Source organism: Pyrus communis, chromosome 7 (genome assembly GCF_041283825.1).
Source record: "Pyrus communis isolate YQ-2024b chromosome 7, ASM4128382v1, whole genome shotgun sequence".
Taxonomy (NCBI): Eukaryota; Viridiplantae; Streptophyta; class Magnoliopsida; order Rosales; family Rosaceae; genus Pyrus; species Pyrus communis.
In genome coordinates, this window is record NC_142571.1 from 19,728,727 (window position 1) to 19,755,083 (window position 26,357).

Consider the following 26,357-nt stretch of genomic DNA (forward strand, 5'->3'; position numbering starts at 1 on the left):
CTCAAATATGGTACAAAGAGAAGTAGTTAGGCTTACGAGTTACATGGAGAAGCTACCAATAGGTGACCAGAGAAACAGAGAACAGGACCGCAGTATCTATCTGCTGCTATGTGGGATATAACTTGCTTGCACCATTAGTGAGGCTATCATGTCCGTTTTACTTGATCCGGATTTCTTTCGCTACTTAATTATTTTAGTTAAATCTGGGTTCTACTCCTCCAGTTGGTCTGCGATTTCGTCTCTAATAGATTACAAAGAACAGTATGCTTACGAGTTACAATGAAAAGTTAGCAGTGGTTGATCAAATCAGAGAAACATATTAGTATATACAAAAACAAAACAGGAAAGAGGACATGGATGATGTGCTGCTGCTTGGAATTAATTTTAAGTTAGGCACCATCCTCTAACGAAGTTAAAAACAATTCTGCGTTGTATTGGCTTGAATTACTAGTTAACTTAATATTTGAATTCTTAACTAGTTTAGAATGCGCTGAAAATCAAAATATGAATTACTATTTTACTGCAGAAATTTTTAATTTTAAGAAAATTCAAAAGGATGAGGCAACAACACTCACCGTTCATCCCCTTAATCTTATTAAAATTAAAAGAGAAATACAAATGAGGGGAACGTAAAACCAAACCTTGCCAAGGAAACAACAGAGCAAGTGATACGGCAGGGGAACCCAACTTACTAGAGAGAAAACATAAAGTTAAAAAACAAATTCATCTAAAACGATTTGCTACAGAAATCTCTTAATGTAAAACAATTAAACTAGAACAATATTCATAAAAAACAGTTGCTTGGAGAAGTCCCTATGAATTAAGTTCTTACAAACAAGGCACGGTATCAAATCATTTACCAAGGAAAACATATCCCTAGTACATTTCTGCGATCTCATTATTTCGGTATTAAGCAGAATCCAATACATGAAAGCTTCTGCAGATAATTTGGTCATGGCAACCACACAATCGAAGTGGAGTGAAGAAGATGCGTGATGCTACATATAAAAATAAACAAGCACCAGTAAGTTCGACGAAGACAATTAATCATAAAAACCAAATTATCGTGATGGATTGTTGATAGGGAGATTACGTACCACACACTATAGCATTTCTGTTAAGCATCCGTTAATTTCCACTTGATCAACACTACCCTCACATAAAACCAATCATTCAGCAAATTCAAGAACTTGAAGTATGTGTACCTCCATTCCCTGATGTATATCAGACTTCCACAAACTCCCCAAAACCCAACAGCAAACCTGAGCCCCATGCTGATGTAAAATCCGTAGCTTATAAGCTGATCATCCTTGTCGTCTTCATTACTAACTTGATCTGGACCTATTTCTTCACTTACACACGGATTTTGAAGTGGAGGTCCACAGAGCTATGGATTTCCAGCATAAACAGTGGGATCAAAACTTTGGAGCTGGGTGCCATTTGGAATCTTTCCAGTCAAGTTGTTGTATGACAAGTCCAAGAAACCAAGACGATCTATGCGAGCAAGGCTTGCTGGAAATCTTCCATCTTTCTGATTTCTTGACAAATCAAGTGAATCCAACGACTCCAATTTTCCAATGTCTGGAGTAATTTGACCCGTTAATTGGTTTCTCGATAGGTTTAAAGAAACCAAGCCAACTAGGCAGCTAATTTCAGTTGGATCCCCATTTAACTTATTGCTTGAGAAATCAATTCTCTTCACAAGCCCCGAAGTGTTTGTGTACACCCGCATGCTTCCTTTCCATATGAAAGTTGCGTCATCCTCATAACTAGTCCCCATGGATGAATGTCCATCAGTATTTCTCATAAAAGAATGTTTGACGGTTAGACTTGAATATCCTTTCTGAGCCAGAGTAGTCAACTTTTTTAGGCAATTCGATATACCTCCAGAGATGTTGTTCACAGACACATCCAAAATTTGAATGTATAATTTGCAGGGGCAAGCTTCCATTGAAGCGGTTAGAGGAAAGCATTAAGATAACCAAATTCTGAAAGCTATCCCCCAACCAATTTAGGTATTGATCCCGATAATTGGTTATCTGCAACATCAATAACCTTTAAACTTGTGCAATTCTTCAAGGATAAAGGCAACTCTCCCATAAACTGATTGCTTCATAATTTCAATGTTTCAATCCCAAATAAGGAGCCTATCTTTGTAGGAAAATTTCAGGAAATTGTAACTCAAATCAAGCATGACTAGATTGCCCAAATGTGTCAAGCATTCTGGAAGTTCTCCAGCGAGATTGTTGCTTGAAAGATTAAGAAAACTTAAACTCATAGCTGTACTTGCACACAAGAAAGAAATCGACCCTGAAATGTTATTATTAGAGAGATCCAAATATGACGCATGTGATAAGAGTTGCAGGAATTGGACCTTCAATTTGGTTCAAACTTAAATGCAGTTCAGGGTAATTTGTAAAATCTACTGTCAAATTTGCAAACATTTCTCCAATTTGGTTGTGGGAAAGACTAATGAATGTCACATTACAAGGCAGACCCCAAAACCAACTTGGAAGGATGTTGGAAATTCCAGCATCAGAAATATCAAGGTATGTAAAGCCCCTTTGTGTTTGAAGCCATTTTGGGAAATACGGATCCATCTTGCAAGACCCCAAATTTATGTGATCCGAATGGAAAGGAGGAACCCAATTAGAGTTGAGGTTCAAACCTAGTGAGTTAGAGGATAAATTCAAATATATTAATTTGGAAAGTTTTGAGAAATGAGTTTCCGAAATGGCCCCTTCCAAAGAATTCATGCCAAAACTAATATCCTCTAGCTTGGACATTTGGCCAATACTTTCAGGTATTCTTCCACCCAGTTAGTTGGTTGTTGGAAAGGAAAATGACTTTCAACAATGAAAAGTTTGTAAGATTGGGAATGTGACCCTGTAAGATTATTATCATTGAGGTATAAACTCTGTAAGGAGTTTTGAGTACATGTAGACAAAATTTGAACAAACTTGGAAACTTGACCACTCAGATTATTTATTGAAAGCTTCACTGATCTCAAAATACATAACCCAAAAAAACAATGAAGGTTTGCTCCTTCAAGATGGTTAAAAGAGAGATCAAGATCTGCAAGAGAGCTCATGTTTCCAAAAACATTTGGAATCGAAGCAGTCAAATGGTTGAATGAAAGATCAAGATTAACAAGGCTACTATTGTAGTGGGACAACCATAGAAATAATGAAGAATTAGAGAGATGGTTGTGTTAAGGAAGGAATCTCAGATTGATTAGTCAATATTGTAAATTGATATTTAGTTATTTACTTTCTTGTTTAGTCTTTGATTAGCCTTATTTGTAGGCTATAGAATAGGATACAATTGTGGTAGTCATTGTATAAAGTTGTAATTACTGTTTGATGAATACACACAGAAATTTATTCTCCCACACTACGTTTCTTATGATGGTACCAGAGCAATCGATCTGGGAAAATAAAAAAAAACAAGAAACAAATACACACCTTAGCAAACATAGCCATGGGCGACAAACTAGACAAGTTAACCTCTTCAGGCATGACTTCACATCAGAAGTGGGAAAACCTCAATCAGCCACTTTACCTCCACCAGTCGGATCAACTTGGTGCAATGTGCCGTTGCTGCTTGTGGAGAAGATAACTACGGTACATGGGCTCAATCCATGACCATAGCCTTAACGGTCAAAAACAAATTAGGGCTTGTTGATGTAACGATCAAGAAGCGAAGTGAAGAACAAACTGAAGAATTACAACAATGGAATTGATGCAACAACTTAGTGAAAATGTGGCTGCTCGGTTCCATGTTGAAGGAAATCTCTGGAAGTGTCATACACTGCAAGGATGCACAACAGATGTGGCTCGACCTACAAGAGAGGTTTTCTCATGTGAACATTATCCAACTGTTTCACATAGAAAATGAAATTCAAGATGTGTACAAGGCAATATGATGTTGAGTTCATATTTCACCAAACTAAAAAGCCTTTGGGATGAACGAGATGTGCTATGTTCTATCCCGATTTGTGGCTGTGATACGAAGAAGGAGATCACCTCCTACGTTGAAACCCAAAAAACGATGAAGTTTCTCATGGGTTTGAATGAGGCTTACTCTACCGTTTGCAACAATACTTTTCTTCTTGAGCCCTTGCCCACTATAAACAAGGTTTATTCACTTGTTCTTCGCCATGAGAGACAAGCCGAAGTCTCAAGTGGAAGGAGCACTGCCCAACCAGAAGCTGCTGTGTTCACTGTGAAAGGTGCAGGTCGAGAGACTGAATCCGAAGATGGTGGTCTGCGATGTGGAAAGTGTAACAAGACGAACCACAGTGTAAAGAATTGTCGTGCCCATCTCAAGTGCACTTTCTGCGAGTGGATAGGCCATTCGTTTGAGTATTGCCGCAAAAGAAACACAGTCGCAGAAATAGAACCATGCCGTTCTTCCAAGGGAAATCAAGTTGCCAACTAGAAGGTCATGTCCAATTTTCCATTCTCTTAAGAAGATTGCAAACAAATCCTCCAAATGTTGAATAACAACAAATCCTCTTTTGCCAATCACGTCGGTAATTCATCGAATCACGAAGACCTTTCAGGTAAAGCATTTTCATTCATACATGATGGCAAGAAAAATGTTTAGATCTTGGATAGTGGTGTTACAGACCACATAGTTTGTAGCCTTGACTCCCTTACGTCCTCAATGCCCATTAAAAATCACATCGTTGAGTTACCAAATGGATCCCTTGCCACGGTCACTCATGTTGGACAAGTTATTTTGTCTCCTAATCTCATCCTTGACAACGTCCTCTGTGTCCCACTTTTTAAGTTGAATTTAATATATATTAGCAAATTAGCCTATGATTTCCCTCTCCATTACGATTTTCTTAAATCATTTTTGTGTCATACAGGACCTATGATTGGGACGGGAATTGAACGGGAGAGACTCTATTACCTCGATCCACCAAAGACAGGGACATGCAATGCCATCCAAACAACTCTTCCTAGCCTTTGGCATCAACGCCTAGGACACCCATCCCATAAAGTTACAATGTAATTTCCCTTTTTCCAAAATAAAACTTGTGAAACCAATCAATGTTTAATTTACCTTTGGCTAAACAGACGAGGTTGCCTTTTTCATTGAGTTCCATGTCTACCACATCATGTTTTGAATTGATACATGTTGATATTTTGGGTGGTTACCAAGTGCCTTCTCTTTCCAGTGCAAAGTACTTCCTTACCATTGTTAATGATCATACTAGGTGCACGTGGATCTATTTGATGAAACATAAGTCTGACACAAATGAGCTTCTCACCCAATTCATCCATATGGTCAAAACACAATTCAACACTAAAGTCAAAGTGGTTCGTAGTGACAATGGTCCTAAGTTTAAACTTGACAAGTTTTATGCCTTACAAGGATTCATCCATCAAACAAGTTGCATCAACATACCACAACAAAATGGTGTCATTGAACGTAAGCATAGACATTTGCTCAATGTTGCTCGAGCGTTGCTTTTCTAAGCCAATTTACCTAAACGATTTTGGGGGGATGCAATCCTTGCTTCGGCATACCTCATTAACCAAACACCAACACCCATTCTTCAAGGGCAAACACCATATGAAAAGTTGTTTCACAAAACACCCAACTATTCTCACTTACGATTTTTTGGTTGTCCCTGTTTTGCGTCCACTCATGCATAAAAACCTTCCAAGTTTGATCCATGTGCACGTCGTTGCATTTTTCTAGGCTATCCTTATGGTCAAAAGGGTTATAAGTTGTTTGACCTTCATCTTCAAAAGGTTTTTGTCTCCAGGGATGTCATTTTCTTCGAATACCAATTCCCTTATCAACACTTAGAAAATTTCGTTGCCCATACACCTCCAACCACCCCTCACGCCTCCTTGCTCCACTTTGACATGGACTGTTTCCGTGCAATATCTCAACCTAACCCTTTCTCTAATGAACCACCTTCAGATACCACATCTGGCACATCCCCATCACCATCCCATATGCCTTTAATCTCTCTACCTTCAGATAATCCATCGGCCGACCCCACCACCCCACCCCTATGCCTTTCCCATCAGAACACACGGCAACCTAAACATCATCATCTCCTTTCCATACAACCTTGCCCATACCCAACCCACCCCATCTCGACGCGGTACACGACCGACCAAACCTTCATCCTTTTTGCAGGACTTTCACGTCAAGGCCTCTCTCTCTTTAAAGACTGCTCCCACATCTTTAACGAACGTGGTTCAGTCGTCGTTAGGTACTTCTCATCCTTTTTCTACTCACTTATCATATGACCATTTCTCACTCACATATATAGCCTATATTGCTAATCTCACCTTCTTTAAAGAACCTACTAGTTTTTCATAGGCTATCCAAGTTCCACACTGGCGAGATGTCATGCAACATGAACTTGCAGCCCTCTATGCCAATAAAACATGGACGCTTATGCCTTTCCCTCCTCACAAACACCCCATTAGATGCAAGTGGGTTTAGAAGGTGAAGCTTAAACCCAATGAAACCATTGAAAGTTACAAGACACACCTTGTTGCAAAAAGGTACAGTCAAATCAAAGACGTTGATTACCACAAAATTGTTGCTCTCGTGGCTAAGTTAACTATAGTCCGTGTAAGTGTTACAACTTTGCGAGGCTGCCATCTTCACCAACTAGACGTGAACAACATGTTTTTACATGGTGACTTGGAAGAGGAAGTTTACATGAATTTGCCTCCTAGTTTTGGACGAAAGGGGAGACTTGAGTCTGCAAGTTAAACAAATCTCTTTACGATTTAAAGCAAGCTTCGAGGCAATGGTTCATCAAATTATCCAATGCTCTCAAGGCTGCTAGGTTTCACCAATCTTGGTCAGATTATTCATTGTTTGTCCGAAGTCGTCAAGGTACATTCATTGCTTTGCTGGTCTATATTGACGAAGTAATATTGGCAGAGAATGATTTACGTGAAATTGAAAAGACCAAACACTTTTCTCTCTCACCGTTTTAAATTGAAAGACTTGGGGATGCTCAAATATTTCTTGGGGATAGAAGTTGCATGATCAAAGCATGGAATCACTCTATGTTAATGAAAATATGCACTGGAGGTATTGGATGATGTTGGGTTTCTAGGCATGAAACCTTCCCGGTTTCCTCTAGACCAAAATTTGGCCTTTATGCAAATGCAATGAAAGTTGTTGGATGATCCCTCTTCATATAGAAGGCTTGTGAGTAGATTGATATATTTGACCATCACGATACCAGACTTGGCCTATGTCGTGCATGTGTTAAGTCAATTCATGGAGAAGCCTTGGCAACCACATCTTGATGCCGCACACAAAGTACTCAAATACATTAAACATGCACCTAGGCAAGGTATTTTCTTCCTTTCCACAGGTTCATTACAGTTATAAGCATTTTGTGATGCTGATTGGGGCAGATGCAGAGATACTAAAAGATCGATAATGGGTTATTTTGTTTTACTTGGCCAATCACCGATTTCATGGAAAACTAAGAAGCAAACCATCGTATCTCTCTCCAACGTAGAAGCCGAATACCGTTCTATAGCCACTACATGTTGTGAGATTACATGATATCTTAAAGGATTTGAAAATGAATCACCAACAATTGGTTTCATTGTTTTGCGACAACCAAGTCGTCATACACATTGCTTCGAACCCTGTTTTTCATGAACGAACAAAGCACATAGAGATTGATTGTCATCTAGCGAGAGAATGTTCAAAAAGGAATGATACTTATGGCCTACAAACGAACGAGTGATTAGCCAGCTGATATATTCACCAAAGCATTGAGTTCGACACAATTTGAAACATTATTCAGCAAGTTGGGTGTCATTAACATACACTCCAACTTGTGGGGGAGTGTTAAGGAAGGGATCTCAGATTGATTAGTCAATATTGTAAATTGATATTTAGTTATTTACTGTCTTGTTTAGTCTTTGATTAGCCTTATTTGTAGGCAATAGAATAGGATACAATTGTGGTATTCATTGCATAAACTTGTAATTCCTATTTGATGAATACACACAGAAATTTATTCTCCCACACTACGTTTCTTATGATGTTAAAAGCAATATCAACGTGAGAAAGAGATTTAGAAGAATTTATGTTTGAAATAGTGGAAAGAACTCGAGGAGAAGGAAGGCTACTCCTTAGTAATGACAAGTTTATTAGTTTGGGGAGTTTATCAACTACTTCTAGCCAATCAAAAGCATTACTGAGATTGGTGAACTCAAGTCCAAATATGTTAAAGGAAGAAAGACGAGGGAGCCAATTGAGATTTTCTACATTAGCAAAGTCATTAGTGCTGAGAACGAGATACTGCAAATTGGTAAGGTTTCCAATATGGCTTGCAAAATTTCCACCAAAACAACACAAAGAAAGATCAAGGTATGTTAAGTTGGTTAAAGAACCCATGAAATCTGGAACTTGGCTCCGGTTGAAAAGAATTCTAAAAATATCCAAATATTTCAAATGCTTCAACTCAACCAATTTAGGACTAATCATCATACCTCCCAAAAGATTGTGGCCTCGAAGATCAAGCTTAATTACAGGGACTGTTAGTTTGTCACATGAGACTTACATGTAAGAAGATGATCAGTAGCATAACCACCATAATTCCCTCCATTTTAAAAGCAACTATATTCAAGAGCAAAAGGCAGAACACACAAATGTTGCAATAAACATGCATACAAGAGTGCATTAACTAATTTTATGCCCCCTGCCTTAATCAAAATATGTATTATTTGGTCTATAATACATTTCCTTCTCCATTTCTTCACTCTGGGAACCAATGTAATCTCTGAAACATTTCGTTAGAGTTTCTGAGTCAAGTCTCGTGAGCAAAGTATTTAATAAAAATAAAATAAAATTCGTTTTCACATCTCGATCATGGAAAGATAATGCATGATTATGATGATGATGATGATATATGTATGTATGTATGTATGTATGTATGTATGTAATTACTGATGTTTTTTTAGGTGTTTGGGGTGGGGGGGGGGGGGGAGGAACAAAAGACCGCTTGATTACAAGTAGAAGCAACAAGTCATACAAGACAAAACAAATATGTATACGTAACAATCTACTAGAAGCAAGCCAGTGACCTATTCTATTTATATAAACAAATAAATGTATTGCAGTATTCATTCAAAACCTACTAGCAGTGGGCTATAATAGAGACTCTTTTATAGCATTTTTTGGACATAACTCTTTTGAGATATTTTTCTTTGGAAAACGATATATTTATGCAACTTTGTTAGCCTATTTCCTTGCATTTACTCAGTTAGTTTATATATTTTCGTGTGTTTGTAGGTTCAATTGGCTAAAGTGGTAAGAAAAGGCAATTTGGAGCATTTTAGAGCAGTTTTGGGCTTGGAATGGATAGCACATGAATGGAGTAAGGTGGATGGACGAATTTGAAGTTCAAGAAGGGCTAAGAATATGCTAAAGAGATGGAAGAATTAATTCAAGACAAAGAAGATATGGAGCTCAGCAAGAAAGAAGGAACATGAGTCAAAATACCTTATTTTGTCTTAGCCAATCCTAATCCTACACTACTTTAATTCCAGCTGCTAGGGGAATCCCTAATTATATTAGGACACCTAAATATATGACTCTAGAAGCCTTAATCCTAATTCTACAAGGATGCCGCACCTATCCCTTCTAGAAAACCCATTCCTTACCGTGCACTCCATCCCTTTTCCCTCTAGGATCCTGCCACACTTTTCTTTCCCTTTTCCTCTTAGATTCTGATTTTAATTAGCCTTTTTCCTTGTGGATTTGGATTGCAAATCCTTCTCCAAAATTAATTAGGGTTTCTCCCTTTAAATAAATGTTTTCTGCCGCACAAAAAAAAGAGCACTCATCCATCTTTCACCACAATTCACAACCCCATCCACCACACACTTTAACATAATTTCAGAGCCAAACACCTTTGTGCCGCAACTTTGCAAGGAAGGAGAGGATAGCTTGGAGTCGTACCTGCTATTCAAGACTTTTTGGATTGTTGGAGCATTTCTAAGTGTATTCAATCTTTTGTTTTCAATGTTTAAATTTAATTGTACTTGTTTAATTGCGAACATGAGGAGCTAAACTGGTTTTAGCTAGAGGAGAATTCAAAGCCATGAACTAATATGTGATATGAATTGATTTTCTCCAATTATTGTTTCATAAATTGTGAATGCAATTTGCTTAACTGCTTGATTGATAACTTATTCTTGTATCTTAATTGAGGGTGCACACTTAGTTTGCATGCATGAATTTGATACTAAAATATAAGGGATTTTCACCTAATCGTTATGAACTTATATTTGCAAGTAGTGGAGGTCGCTAGTCACGATCGTGTTAAGTAAATTGCTGGCAAGAGTATCATGCTTTTCATAGTTACGAATGTCATGTCAATGCTTATGATTTTCATAGAACTTAATGATCTTTCATATGCATCTCTATTATGCAGTTCATATAGGGAACTTAATAAGAATAATTTGATTGCGTTGCTGAGTCTAATTCAATGAAATTAGGAAAATCTGAGAGTTAATTTGTGTAGTTCACAATTAATTTGGGGCATTGTCATTCATGGTTTATTGGAATAATAATTGGAAATTGATTTGTATGCGTATGTGTCATGTGTGAGAATGACCCTCTAGCTAGCTTATCACCCATCAATTCACTCTAAATTCGTACCCTTTATTTAATAGGAAAACTAATGAAAAGGGCTTGAAAACTTTGAGTTTTAATGATAAAGACAAAATAAAGGGTAAAGTGAATAGTATCAGGATTGACTTTTTAGTGTAAAAATGTGGTTTTTTATTAAAGTGAACACTACCGTGGGCTTTTCGTTAAAACTCCCTTATTTAATTTCTGTATCTTGTTTGTTTAAGTTTTAAATTTGTCAAAACCAATCCCCCCTTTTATATTTCGTGTTTTATTTAGCTAGGACCTATTTAAATCTGTTTCTTTTAGTGTTTTGATTCAAAGTTAAGTTAGAATTCGTCCAAAGTCACCCTTAGTTTCTGTTTTGAGTCAATTTGCTTGTTTTGTGCTGTTTTGAGACATTCTAGTTTGTTTTGAGTCATTAGAGTCTAGTTTTCTGTTTTTGAGTCTAGTTTAGTGTTTTAGAGTTTAAAATTGAGAGATTAGCATCTCTTCTAATCCCCGCTCTATAACGATCCCTACTTATTCATACTACTACATAAAAAGGGTTTAAGTTTGTGTGCTATTTTATATCACATCAAATTTTTGTTTGATGAAACTACTGCCATGTCAATGCTAAAACTATTGCCAAGAGCAAATTCCACGCATGATACTGTCTTTAATTGCGAATGCTTTTCCTGGCAAGAGTAAATTTCACGCATGATACTCTTTTCTAATCCGTTGCTAATCTCTCAATTTTAAACTCTAAAACACTAAACTAGACTCAAAAATAGAAAACTAGACTTTAATGACTCAAAACAAACTAGAATGACTCAAAATAGCACAAAACAAGCAAATTGACTCAAAATAGAAACTAAGGGTAACTTTGGACGAATTTTGACTTCACTTGACTCAAAACACTAATAAAAACAAATTAAAATAGGTTCTAACTAAGTAAACACAAAATATTAAAAGGGGAGTTGGTTTTGACGAATTTAAAACTTAAACAAACAAATTGCATAAACAAAGTAAATTGATACGAATTTGGGCTGAATTGATGGGTGATAGGTTAGTTGGAGGGTTCTTCTCCACACATGACACATATGCATACAAATCGATTTCCAATTATTATTCTAATAAACCATGAATGACAATGCCCCAAATTAATTGTGAACTGCACAAATTAACTCTCAAATTTCCCTAATTTCATTGAATTGGACTTAGCGACGCAATCAAATTATTCTTATCAAGTTCCCTATATGAACAGCATGATAGAGATACATATCAAAGATCATTAAGTTCTATGAAAATCATAAGCATTGACAAGGCATTCGTAACTATGAAAAGCATGATACTCTTGCTAGGAATTTACTTAACACGATTGTGACTAGCGACCTCCACTACTTATAAATATAAGTTCATAACGATTATGTGAAATTCCCTTATATTTTAGCATCAAATTCATGCATGCAAACTAAGTATGCATCCTTAATCAACATACAAGAATAAGTTATCAATCAAACAGTTAAGTAAATCACATTCATGTTTTATGAAACAATAATTGAAGGAAATTAATTCATATCACATATATGTTCATGGCTTTGAATTCTCCCCTAGCTAAAACGAGTTTAGCTCCTCATGTTTGCAATTAAACAAGTACAATTAAATTTAAACATTGAAAACAAAAGATTGAATACACCTAGAAACGCTCCAACAATCCAAAAAGTCTTGAATGGCAGGTACGACTCCAAGCTATCCTCTCCTTCCTTGCAAAGTTGCGGCACAAAGGTGTTTGTCTCTTAAATTAGGTTAATGTGTATTGTGGATGGGGTGGTGCAAATTATGGTGAGATATGGATGAGTGATCCCTCTTTTGTGTGGCAGAAAACATTTATTTAAAGGAAGAAACCCTAATAATTAATTTTGGAGAAGGATTTGCAATCCAAATCCACAAGGAAAAAGGCTAATTAAAATCAGAATCCAAGAGGGAAAAGGGAAAGAAGATGCAGCAGGATCCTAGAGGAAAAGGGGAAGGAGTGCATGGCAAGGAAATTGGTTTTCTAGAAGGAATAGGTGCGGCACCCCTGTATAATTAGGATTAAGCCTTCTAGAATCATATATTTAGGTGTCCTAATATAATTAGGGATCCCCCTAGCAGCTGTAACTTAAGTAGTGTAGGATTAGGATTGGCTAACACAAAATAAGGTAGTTTGGCTTATATTCCTTCTTTCTTTGTTAAGCTCCAAATCTTCTTTGTCTTAAATTAATTCTTCCATCTCTTTGGCATATTCTTAGCCCTTCTTGAACTTCAAATTCATCCATCCATCTTGCTCCATGCATGTGCTATCCATTCCAAGCCCAAAACTGCTCTAAAATACTACAAATTGCCTTTTCTTGCCACGTTAGCCAATTGAACCTACAAACACACAAAAATAGCTTAAATCACTATAATAAATAGAAACTAACTCACTAAATGCAAGGAAATAAGCTAACAAAGTCATACAAATATGCTCCCATCAAATTTCCCCACACTTAGCTTTTGCTAGTCCTCGAGCAAAACAAAACAAACAAAACACAATCTAGACCTTCCAACATTTACCTCAGGAATTTTCAATGAAACATGACATATTAAAAATCACTACTCCCATATATTTTAGCCATCCCTACTCTTGAGTAAACACTTAACCGCATTCACCACTCACTAGCTCGCATTTAATCAATTAAAACAACATTTTAAAAGTAGTAACATGCCTTAGAGAATTCCCTCAATTCCTCACCGGATATACTCTCTATTTTCACACAGATTTTCTGACTACACTCCCTATACTAGGTATATGTGAGAAGATTGCTGTTATAACAAAGAAAGCACTTTCTGGAATTATTGATATGAACATGTATATGATCTCATGAACGGGATGCCACTACTTAGAAGTGAGAACCAGGGATTCCATATGTTCATACCAATTTCAAACTCCACATATTTAAACACATAACAATCAAGATAGAAGTCTAAGGGTTGTAACGGGGCTAAGGTATTGGCTAACAAAGAAAGGTAAAGGATAAACAAGGGTTCTTAAAGCAATAGTAAGCAAAGTAATGAAATAAATACTTAGAATTCACTTTTGAATGTAGAAACCAACTTTAAACACCCATTGAAGATTCACACAACAACTAGGGCCAGATTCAAACTTTTGGACCCTTTCTTCAACAACCAATACTTGTGAATTCATTCTCACTTATTTCTCAACTCTTTTTCTTCTTTTTCACGTTTTTTTTAATATATTTCCAATGAGAAATCTTACCCCACACTTGTTTTTCCGCATAATGTAGATCAAAAGGAATTCCCTCTTAGTCATGCTCCACTATTATTTAAGAACAAGGGTATGGATAGTCCTATTCTAGGCTAGGTAAGGATAATGCGGCTAACAAAGAAAATAGGCTAAACAAGGCTTAAAGGGGTTAAACCTACAATACAAATGCAAAGGGACAAGACTTTTTGGCTCTGGTTTAACTAAACAACTTCATCTTATTGTATGTTATGCAATCAATTTTATGCTTTGAATGAAACGGGCATGAGTTCTAGTATTTGGATCTATAATGATGAAAACGCATTCTAAGTACAAACCAAGCAAAGAAACAATGAGATCATGCAAAGACTTTAGAAAACAAAAAAAATCACAGATTAATAACTCTCCAAATAAAGTTTAGGCTCAAGTCTCTCAGGGTTGTAGCGTTAGTTTGAGTTCCTTCCTTCAAGCATGTTGCAAAAACTGAATTTTTTTTTTTCCTTTGTGATTACATGTGAATTCGTAAACGACAACTACAACTAAGCATAAACCAAAGAGCAAATCAAACTTCCATCCATGTTTGTAACTTGCTTTAACAGTCATGCAATTAAAAACCAAATCCTCATCATTGTGTTGGAAGGTACCCTAAGACACAAACAAATATCAAAAACGACTCTTTATGGGTTTTTCAAACCTTTTCGAAATTTTTTTTCAAAATTTTCGGATTTTCTGTTATAGGACACATTAAAACACTCCAAAACATAATAAAAACAGTGAGTAACAACTTTTAGAAGTGATAGGTGATAAAATTCGAAAATAAGTTATGAAAGCATCTATTTACCCCCCCCCCCAACACTTAAACCAAACATTGTCCTCAATGTTTCAAACATAGACTCACACACAAACAATCAGACAACACAACTAACAAATATGAAAATTACGGCAAAGTAAAAGCAATAAAGAGTAGGGTTAAGGAACGCAAATCTGGTTTTTAGAGTCGGAGATTCCTAGGTCTTCTTTATTTGAATGCATGGGTTGCCTCCCAAGAAGCACTTGCTTTAACGTCTTCTAGCTGGATGATACCTCCATTCAAGCTTGACTAGGGCCTACGGCATGGATGGGTACATCCTCCACGACATGCTCCTCAAAATACTCATAGTAAGGCTTCAAATGGTGTCCGTTCACTTTGAATTCTTGTTCGGTCTTTAATATTTGAATTTAGACTGCACCATAAGAAAAAACATTAATAACAACAAAAGGACCAATCCATTTAGAATGTAACTTACCTGGAAACATTCGAAGGTGGGAGTTGAAAAGTAACACTTTCTGCCCTTTTGAGAATGTCTTGCTACGAATCATCTTGTCATGGAATGCCTTTGTTTTCTCCTTGTAAATACGAGTGTTCTCATAAGCCTCATTCCTAATCTCCTCAAGCTCATTCAATTGAAGCTTCCTATGAAGTCCAGCCGCATCTATGTCCATATTGAAAGTTTTGACTGCCCAATGTGCTTTGTGTTCTAATTCTACGGGGAGATGGCATGGTTTCCCATAGATGAGCCGAAATGGGGACATCCCAATTGGTGTTTTGTAAGTTGTACAATACACCCACAATGCATCATCCAAACATAAGCTCCAATCCTTTCGAGTTGGCCCAACTGTCTTCTCCAAAATCTGCTTGATTTCTCGATTAGAAACCTTGGCTTGCCCACTTATTTGAGGATGATAAGGTGTTGAAACCTTATACGTGACGTTATACTTCTTGAGCAGCGCCTCAATGGTTCGATTACAAAAATGGGAACCCCCATCACTTATTGGCACTCTCAGTATCCCAAATCTGGAAAAAATGTTAGTTTTGACAAAATCTGCAACCACTTTGGAATCATTAGTACGGGTGGCTTTGCTTCGACCCATTTTGATACATAATCAACCGCAAGTAAAATATAATTGAACCCATGAGATGAAGAAAAAGGACCCATGAAATCAATGCCCCAAACATCAAAAATCTCAACAGAAAAGATAGGGTTTTGCGGCATTTGATATTTTACACCTATATTACCTGTTCTTTGACAACGATCACAAGTCATACAAAAAGTTCTATCATCCTTAAAGATAGTAGGCCAATAAAATTCACATTCTAACACTTTAAGGGTTGTGCGTTGTGTGCCAAAATGACCCCCACATGCATAAGTGTGACAGAAAGTTAAAATTGAATTAAACTCAGAATTGTGCACACACCTATGAAGAATCTAGTTAGAGCAATATTTCCACAAGTATGGGTCATCCCACGCATAAAACCGTGCATCCTTTTTGAGTTTATCATGTTTGTGCTTATTTAGGGTGCTTGGAACTTGTTTAGTCACTAAATAATTCACCAAATCAGCATACCATGGTTCACTTACCTCAATGGTCAGCAATTACTCATCTGGGAACGTCTCTTGGATAGGTAGTGACTCTTCATTGTGCACCAAACGGCTTAAGTGGTTAGCCACCACATTTTCATTTCCTTTCTTATCTCGAATTTCAATATGGAGCTCTTGGAGCAGAAGCATCCAGCGAATTAGCCTTGGCTTGGCCTTTTTCTTGGTGAGTAAGTACTTCAACGCTGCATGTCAGAATAAACAATAACTTTAGTGCCAAGTAAATAAGAACGAAACTTATCTAAAGCAAACACAAGAGCAAGAAGTTCTTTTTTAGTGGTGGAATAGTTCAATTGAGCGTTATTCAAGGTCCGGGATGCATAATAGATGACATGTGGCTGCTTGTTCCTCCTTTGGCCTAAAATAGCTCTTATTGCATAATCAAAGGCATCGCATATGAGCTTAAAAGGAAGACTCCAATCTGGTGGAACTATGATGGGGGGCCGAAGTTAGCATTTCCTTGAGGTGATTGAAGGCCTGCTCACATGCTTCATCGAACACAAATGGCACATCCTTTTGTAGGAGTCGGCATAGAGGTGTAGAGATCTTCAAGAAATCTTTGATAAAACGTCTATAGAATCCTGTATGTCCAAGAAAAAGAACGAATCTCTCTCACCGAAGTAGGAGAGGGTAAGCAGTGTACAAGATCTATTTTCGATTTATCAACCTCAATTCTCTTTTCTGAAATCATGTGACCCAAAACTATGCCTTGTTTTACCATGAAATGACATTTTTCCCAATTTAAAACAAAGTTAGTTTCAATACATCGTTTCAAGATTAAAGTGAGATTAGCTAAGAAATCATCAAACGAATCACCAAAAACACTAAAATCATCCATGAAAACTTCAACAATCTTCTCAACAAAATCTGGAAAAAAAAATACTTACCATGCATCTTTGAAAGGTGGTTAGTGCATTACATAAACCAAATGGCATTCGACGATAAGCAAAAGTACCAAATGGACAAGTAAAAGTGGTCTTTTCTTGATCATCTAGAGCTATAACAATCTGATTATATCCCGAATAACCATCAAGAAAATAATAAAAAGAATGACTGGCTAACCTTTCAAGCATTTGGTCAATGAACGGCAAAGGGAAGTGATCTTTCCCTGTGGTGGCGTTAAGCTTCCTATAATCAATGCAAACTCTCCAACCTATTTGGATACGGATGGGCACAAGCTCGTTCTCTTCATTCTTTACCACAGTGACTCCAGATTTCTTTGGAACAACTTAAACCGGTGAAACCCAACGACTATCCGAAATTGGATAAATCACTCCACAATTAAGAAGCTTGATAATCTCCTTCTTCACAACTTCTATCATTGGAGGCTTGAGTTGACGTTGAGTCTCTCGAGTTGGTTTAGCCCCCTCCTCTAGAAGTATGTGATGCATGCATTTTGTAGGACTTATCCCCTTAATATCGGCCAAGGTCCATCCAATGGTTGTTTTGTACTCCTTCAACACCCGAACTAGTTTTTCCTCCTCCAATGCCATGAGTGATGAAGAAACTATGACGAGCAGAGTCTCTTTATCTCCCAAGAAGACATACTTCAAATGATTTGGTAACGGTTTAAGTCGAGGGAAGGTGCCTGAATCATTAAGAGTAACAAATTATTAGTAGAAATGGGAATTGGAATTGGGATTGGAGAGTTACCAATATGTTATGGCAAGGACTCAAGGGCAGCCATCATCTCCACTTCTTCATAATTGGGCACAGCAAGGGAATTCTTATGCATGCCGTGAGTGTGCTTAGGTTCTATCCTTTGTTCTTTGAGTCTCATTCCTCTTGTAATGGTTGTATCAAGGGTATCCTCATTTAGGTCTTCAAGATATTCCTGCGCCAATGAATCAATTATATCAATAGAAAAATAAGAATGATCATCAATAGGATACCTTATGGCTTTAGAAATATTGAAATCAATAATGTCGCCATCAAATTCCATTGTCAATGTCCCTCTGAACACATCAATCTTGGTACGAGCTGTTTTCATGAATGGTCTTCCAAGTAGAATCAGCAAAGGAGGAGAATGGGTTGAATCTTCCATGTCAAGCACATAAAATTCCGCTAGAAATATCAAGTGGTTAACCTGCACCAAAACATCTTCCAAAACTCCTTTCGAATATGCATTAGAACGATCAGCTAATTGAATAATAACTCCATCATTTTTCAGCTCTCATAAGTTCATAGATGCATAAATAGAATAAGGCATGACATTAATGGATGCACCTAGGTCAAGCATAGCATGTTCAAACTTAGTATTGCCAATAACACAAGGGATTGTGAAACTACCTGGATCTTTGCATGTAGGGGGCAATTTCCTTTGTAAAATTGCTGAAACATTCTCACTTACCTTAGCACTTCCTTGTTCGAAATCCTCTTCCTTGTTATGCAAAGTTCTTTCAAAAATTTAGTATACTTTGGAACTTGCTTAATTGCTTCAAGGAGCGGGATATTGACTTGCACCTTTCTAAACGTCTCAAGAATGTACTTGTCATTCTCTTCTTTCTTAGATTGCATAAATCTGCGAGGGAAAGGCACATTTGGTGGAATAGGGTTAGAATTAACCAAACTTGGACCTAACTTACCTGAATTGGATGGTTTAGGGTCCCTAGTAGGCTCTGGCAAGGGTTGTTCTACCCTTGCCGTGGCCTTGTCTTTTTCCTCCTCCTCGTGCAGAAGCTTTTCATCTTCCTTTTGGCTTGATTTTTCCAACTTCCTTGCCACTTCTTAATGTGATAGCCTTGGCGGTTTTGAAATCCTTCTCTTGGATTCACAATGGTTGTACTAGGCAGTTTGCCTTGTTCTCTAAATTGTCCCATGAACTCCGCTACTTACCCCATTTGCTTCTTCAATTCGTCCACCTCTTTAGCTTGATTTTACATCTCTTTGGTTTGATTTTGTACTCCCTGCGTCAAAGAGGTGAGTAATTGAATAACTTTATCATTATCCAAAGACATACTTGAATTTGGTTGGGCTGGAGGTGGTTGAGGTTGCATTGGTGCAAATGACCTTTGAAATATCCTAGGGGGATGACAGGCGAATTTGAATCACATTATTGCTAGTCCATTGTGAGACTTAGTCCACTCCGTCATCCCCTTAGTGTATTCTAATCCTACACTACTTAAGTTCCAGCTGCTAGAAATCGAATCAAATTTAGATGTTATGACACAAATCAAATTTGTACTTTAATAATCTTAACATCTCTCTCTCAATGTATGGATGTGTATGTTTGTTGAGGATTGTGATTTTTTTCGTTTTGACAAACCCTAAAGCCCGATGGATGAATAGTTTTAGTGTGCATTGAACTTGCTTGCCTTATATCCCTCTATCCTGTTGTGGCAATGTGTTCACCAATGTCATATCTGTTTAAATTCCAGAAGAGCGATTCCTGTGCCAGGTTCGTGTTCAAGCAGTCGTGTTCTTTTTGTTTTTTTTTTTTTTTGAACAATGATATTTTCTACACTAATTGTTGATGTAAATTTCTGTCGTCTCTAACTTTATCGAAAATGCACTTGCAACACAATCAACGTCTTTGATCAAGGACCTAAGCCTCACGCGCCCACGAGGTGGAGGGGGGTTAGGCCAATAGATATCTGATGCCTAAATTAGTTTCTCTAAAAAAGAGTAAGTGTTTAGGGCTTTTAGGGGTAGCAAAAGTTTACCAAAATTTGTTAAAATTAGGGGTATATATAGGGGAGTGGCTAGCCATGGTGTTAGGGTTTTTCTCTACACATAACGGTATCCTATTGGTCAAATTTTATGGAGAAATATTCTCAAAATATTAAATAGGAAATAATATCTTGAAATAATAGAGTAACTATCCCTAATTGATGTCGTATTTAGCTGCAAGGTGTGAGCTACGCGTGAGAGTATCTGAGGATCCTACCTATTTAATGAGGGCAATCTTTTGTTTCTTGAGCAAAGGTTCATATGTCGCCTCTAGAATTTTTTAAATTATTTTAGGTTCCACACTAATGTCATTTTTCTTTTTGTAATTTCCATCCCGATAGTGGATCTCGAAATGTGAATATTTAGGTGGTAAGGGATGCATTTAGTATGCCTTTCGTGGTTAGTTATTATAAAAATTAATCTTGTTCTTGTTAGTTTTCTGTCAGTTACATGTGTGTTGCTTACTCTGTAAGTAATCACCCAGATTCATTCCGAAATGGCTCAAAAGAAAATCATTTTCCAGAATTTATTCCTGGTTTAGTTCTTTATAAATCATATTATTCTGCCTGTTTTTAGTTATGTTTGGCCGTAAGTTTGCATGTTTTGGTATTGCTTACCGGAAATTGGTATCCTGTTCATGTGATTAGAGCTATAAAATTTTGATTCATTTGGTGGAGAATTTTGAAAAAGGGAAGGTCGGAATCCACGTTCGTCTACTAGAACCTGCAGCAAGGTAGCTCGTGTATGATTGAACATCTTATCAGAAAATTCAATTATATTGGGAGAAGGATTCTCTCCCTTACTAGTCTCTCTCTCCTTCCCTCTCTTCCTATTTAAATGGTTATCGTTAAGTCACATCAACGTTTTGTGATAACTTTTTAATAGTTAGAAGAAGACAAAAAATAATCTGTGAGAGGAGGGGAGGGAGAGAGATGAGAGGGAATAGGAGGGGAGAGATTCATACTCCATTATATTGTGCGTTGCTGAACTTCTTATTTGAAAAATTCTATTATACTTGAGGGTATTCACTATGGTTTTTAACCGTTAAATCTTAATCATTATATGTTTGCTCCAAGATCTAACAACCAAAAGTTCCGAAATAGAAAATAACCAGAGCATACTAGACAATTCACTTCTTATCTATCTGTTTCGCTTTCTGTATGCCCAAACTCAAGTGTATCACAACTGCATGTTTCTTGTTGGGATCTAGTTCCTCTACTTGTATTTTCTCGACTTTTAATCTTAGTCATGCTTTGTAAACGTAAAGAGAAGAGAATGCATAATACATTTTCAGGCGTGTCAGGTCACATCCATGGATTCGAAACCCTAAATTTGAGTAGGGCCAAAACAAGCGCAGTAGACTTTAATCCCAACTCATAAGATTTTCATACAAATAGATAAGAGTCTGTGACAGGATAACACAATAAAGTGTGTTTGTGTCGTCAATGCGAATATGGTAAAAGCAAGGAATGAAACAGAGAGGAAGAAAGGAACAATAATTTGACAACAATTATCTAAAAGAAGCTAAATCAGCCTCAAATATTACCAATCATCCATTTCTCTAAATATGCACAAACAACCACACACAGACTCAAATAAATAATAGAGGAAAAAGGCAAAAACCACCACCATTTTTTCTCTTTTTTTTTTTTTTTTTTTTTTTACTAATTAATCTAAAAAGAATCCAACTCAAAAGAAATTGTAGGATGCTGATGCGTCCAGAGGATGAATGAGGTATGTCAGCACCAAAGCCACTAGCATCAGCACATATGCAATCCCTTGGTCGATTGATGTCCCTGCACATTTTACAACCAAAATTATAAACTAAACCCTTATAGTTTCGTTCTGGTTTTACTTTTAAGTCCAATCGTCAATTAAGTCGATTTTTGACGGATTAGACTAATGGTATTTAACCGAATGACACTACAAGTACGAAAATACGTTAGAAAGTGAAAATTCGAGTAAACTACTGTACTGTTAGTGCAATTTACCCCAAAAAGAGAACCCAACGCGCTCATTGCTCACCCAAGAAGGGAAAACAAAACTCAAGTGCCAAAAATAGGGGAGAAAATTTCCCAAAACAAAAATCGACAAAATGCTTTTCAGATCTAATTATAAACAAAAGAAATGAAAAATGTGAGTTACCATCACTGGTAGGGCCAGGGGCAGGGGCGGCGGCGGCGGAAGAAGGGGCGGAGGAAGGAGTTGCAGCAGCAGCAGCCGAGGGCTTGGGAGTGGCAGCAGCAGATGGGGATAGAAGGGCAAACAAGACAATTGCAGAGACTAGAACAACTCTAAAAAGTGCTTTAGAAAATCCAAAGCAATGTGCCATCTTTTTTCTATCTATTAAACTCTAAAAGCAAAAGACTTTGAATGAAAAAAACAGAGAAAATTGAGCAGAACCTAATTCTGAGAGAGAGAGAGGGAGCGCGAGAGAGAGAGAGAGAATGTGAGGGAGGAGAGGGAGGGAGAGGGAGGGAGTTTAGGGTTGTTATATAAAGGGTTAGGTCGAGAGTGGTGACTGGTGAGGAGAGGGCAGCAAGAGAAGAATAAGGCAGGCCTCCCTCTATGGTACTACTGGCAATGGCCTTTTTTTATTTATTTAATTTTTTTGCTCTTATCTTTTTACTGGGGAAATATTTTTGTTTATTATCATACTCTATTTATAACAGTTAAATAAGTTTAATTTCGAAATATGTGTAATAGATAAATATAAATTTTAAAATTTGATCTTATTTAAAATGATAAATAAGATGACGAACATTACCACCACTCGATAATAAACAAAATATTGAGCATCACCCTCACACGTACCACAGGCGTTTTTTGTTTTTTATTTCTTTCAGGTAGAAAGAGAGAGAGGAGTGGACAGTCTGTAAGCTAGGTTGTCGGTGAGTCATGTGTATGCTTTTGGGCGGAAATTATTCAAACTAGTCTCGGATTCTACAATCAGGGCGGGGCCTACAACGGGATCAACGGCTAATTAACGGCTATTATTGTGTGAGCGGTGAGGTATATGTGAGACTGGAAAGTGTTCGTCACACTTTCTAATGACGTTATTATTCAACTCTATTCTAAAACATGGCGGAATTGAAAAAAAAAAAGAAAAGAATTTTGACCTTATATGCTTCAAAGATCTGTATGGAAGGACAACTTTTTTATTGGAATTAGTTACTATGTCTAATAGAGTCATTAATCTACTCATATTCTAAAGTTCACAAGAATTTCAAAGTTATTCTTCTAATTTATGACTGTCTGATAACGTTATTTGTCCCATGAACTTCAAACTTATGACTAATTGTAGTATGTCTCTTCACACATCGGAAGGATTCCAAGCATTTATATTTTGACTTTCCACATCTACCCACATTTCATTAAGCCATTATAAAAAAGGAGTTTTAACGAAAAGTTTACCGTACAGTTCACTTTAACGAAAAATCATATTTTTACACTAAAAAGTCAAACCTGTACTATTCATTTTACCCTTTATTTTACCATTATCGTTAAAACTCAATGTTTTCAAACTCTTTTCATTAGTTTTCCTTTATAAAAAGTGTTGCATTTGGACTTTGTTCGGGAGAATTTTATTTACTCTCCTAAAAACTAAACTTAATTATAGCTGATGTTTAAAGTTTTAAATCGTTAGATTGATATAATGGCTTAAATATAGGAAGTGCATGTAAATAAACGAAGTCTGAGTGTAGAGGCTCGGGTCGGGATCTCAAATTGAAATTACTAACATATAGCCTTAAGGTTTTATTGACCCACCAATTCATTCTATTGATTACTGACCCATTAAATACAATAACTTTAATTGTCAGTTTGATAATTATAAATTTTTTGTTTTCAATATCAATTAGTACTATAATTTGATAGTATTTCTTTTTATTTGCAAGTGAGATTTTTCAGGTTGACATATTATATTTGTGTTCAGTTTGATACCTAATTAGTTGCTAACTAATTGTGTGTTTGACAAAAAATAAATAAATAAATAAAAAATAATGAAGAACACAATTGTGTGGCATAGCCTAATTTATCTTCCTTTTATAATAGAATATCTTAGTGTATATAAAAAAAACATGGTTTTCAGTTTTGTATTTGACATATAAAAACGGATTATGAGAGAAATGATGGATAATAAGTGAAAATTAAAAACCAAAAAAATAGTATAATTATCAAACGTTATGGATATATATGATTTTCACGGTAGATGTTTTGTTGGGTTTGCAACTAAGTACAGGGAAATTTCGGATCATACCATTTTTTTAATAAGATTTTGGGACATATGTTGTATTTCTTTAGTAGAGAAAATTGTAGCAATGATTTCTCAAGTTTAATCAAATTGGAGCAATAATCTCTTAACTAAAATTTTGTGAACAGTTAGTCCTTAACTCATCAAAACGTGTAGCTATGATTATTTTTATACCACCAGAACTCTTGTCAAAATGAGTCATGGTGGAAAGACCATTGCTACAATTGGGATAAAATTGAGGGAGCATTGCTCCAATTGAGTTAGAGTTAGGGACAATTGCTACATTTTTCTCATTTGGTTTTCCATATTTGCTCCTTAATTCAGGTTCACGTGTATGTCACGTGACTCATTTTGACAGAAGTTTTGATAGAGTTGATAAAAAGGACCATAACTGCACATTTAAATGAGTTAAGGGACTAATGATCATAGATTCTTAGTTGAGGGACAATTATTTCAATTGGATTAAAGTTAAGGGACCGTTGTCACAATTTCCTTTTCTTTTATAATAATAAGATTTTTTTTTTTTTCACAATATAAGAATTTAATTTTATGACTGAGGTGTACTTTGAAGGTGGGGTGAATGAGGTGACGTGTTTAAGAGCTCTTAATTTCGGAATAGGATCCTCTCAGGATCCCTTCCATTTGAATTTGGAAAATCCTTCAATCGTATCTGCTCAAAAGAAAATCGCATGGCCAGGAAAACGTTTTGACATCATCAAAATAGGAACAAGCTACGATGGCAGCAGCGGCCATTGCTTGAGATCCTTGGTAATGATGTTGACGGATAGAAGGTTGAGAGGGGCGCAAATGTGGAAGAGACGACGACATCGTCGGGATCATAGTCAGGATCCATGGACTCGCGGTGCTATTTGAGGCAAGGTTGCGGTCGTGGCTTCGCAAACGTGTTCAGGCTGTGCTGGAGGCAAGGCTTGCAGGCAATAATCTTCAAATCTGGAGGATCCAACTAGAAGAGATCTGTGAAGTCTAGAATTTTGTGTTGGCTTTCCTTGTCAACATTGTAATTGTACCAGACATATTTTATTTAGGTATATATTCCTTAAGGGCCTTTGCGTATGGGAATAAGTGTTCAAGGTTGTGGCACATCTAAATTCATGTCACATTCTAATTAGCTTAGTTGTCTTGTCAGTTTTGTTCGTTGACTTCTTATGAGCTAGGCATGCAAATTAAGTCTACCCGCATGGGTTGACTGACACTTTTATGCTAAAAGCTAGCTTCTAGCCCTTGATATGCTCATATCGTTTTCTGGCTTGACAAGTATGTCCTTGCTAGCTGAAAACAAACAACTCCTTTTTGTTTAAAACCCTTGTTAGGTTGCGGATTTGACATTTGGTTGTCCAATTTATATTGTTAGAGAGTTAAAGTGCATTCCAAGGTCTTGAACTTCCCCTCTTCTTCATTTATGGAACCCTAGTTGCCAAACCTTTCTTCATGCATTAAACATCCAATCATTGAGAAATAGGTTTGCATTGTTTTCATGGTCTAGATTAAGTTTCAAATCTTTTTTTTTTAATTTTTTTATTAATTCAACCCCATAATCTTATTAAAATAAAATAGAAATACAAATGAGGGGCACATAAAGCCAAACCTCAGTGATGGAAATAACATAGCAAGTAACACAATAAGGGAACCCCACTTACAAAGAAAATATATGAAAAAAAATCATTTAAAACAATAGCTGGTAGAAGCAGAAAGATCATGAATACAAGCAGATGCTGCACATAAAGGAACGTTGGACCACCAGTAATATGCATTGCGATCTGCACCAAAGTAAGCTAAGACATCGGCTACACAGTTGCCCTTGCAAAAAATATGGGAAACAAAAACATGCATATGCCTAATCTACCATAAGCAATTGCTCCAATCAACACGCAAATACCAAGGAATAATAGAACTAGAAGAGTAAGTAGTGAATCACCATAGTTGAGTCTGCCTCCAACCAAATGTGATGCCATTCACTTTGGATAAAAAAAAAATGTGATGCCATTCACGCACCCAGGTAGCTCGAATAGCCTCAATTACAGCAAGAACCTCAGCTGCAATCGAGCTACAAAAATTTGCGGACGACGCAAAAGCACACAGAGCAATA

At 36.7% G+C, this 26,357-nt stretch overlaps 1 protein-coding gene and 1 pseudogene across 1 annotated transcript; both read right to left on the reverse strand.

The window, feature by feature from the left end:
• Window positions 1-1,117: 1,117 nt before the first annotated feature.
• Window positions 1,118-2,600, reverse strand: LOC137734340 (receptor-like protein EIX2; annotated as a pseudogene).
• An 18,908-nt stretch (window positions 2,601-21,508) lies between these two features.
• Window positions 21,509-22,568, reverse strand: LOC137733214 (uncharacterized). Its single transcript, XM_068472369.2, has 2 exons — window positions 22,144-22,568; window positions 21,509-21,794 (listed from the first exon to the last, which is right to left on the reverse strand). The coding sequence occupies exons 1-2, from the start codon at window positions 22,328-22,330 to the stop codon at window positions 21,688-21,690; spliced, it is 294 nt and encodes a 97-aa protein (XP_068328470.2). The 5' UTR covers window positions 22,331-22,568; the 3' UTR covers window positions 21,509-21,687.
• Between the last annotated feature and the right edge of the window lie 3,789 nt (window positions 22,569-26,357).

Coding starts and splice junctions, on each gene's coding strand:
- LOC137733214 (XM_068472369.2), bottom strand. CDS start 22,330: ATGGCACATTGCTTTGGATTTTCTAAAGCACTTTTTAGAGTTGTTCTA. Junction 21,795..22,143: donor CCCTGGCCCTACCAGTGATG/GTAACTCACATT, acceptor TAAAATGTGCAG/GGACATCAATCGACCAAGGG.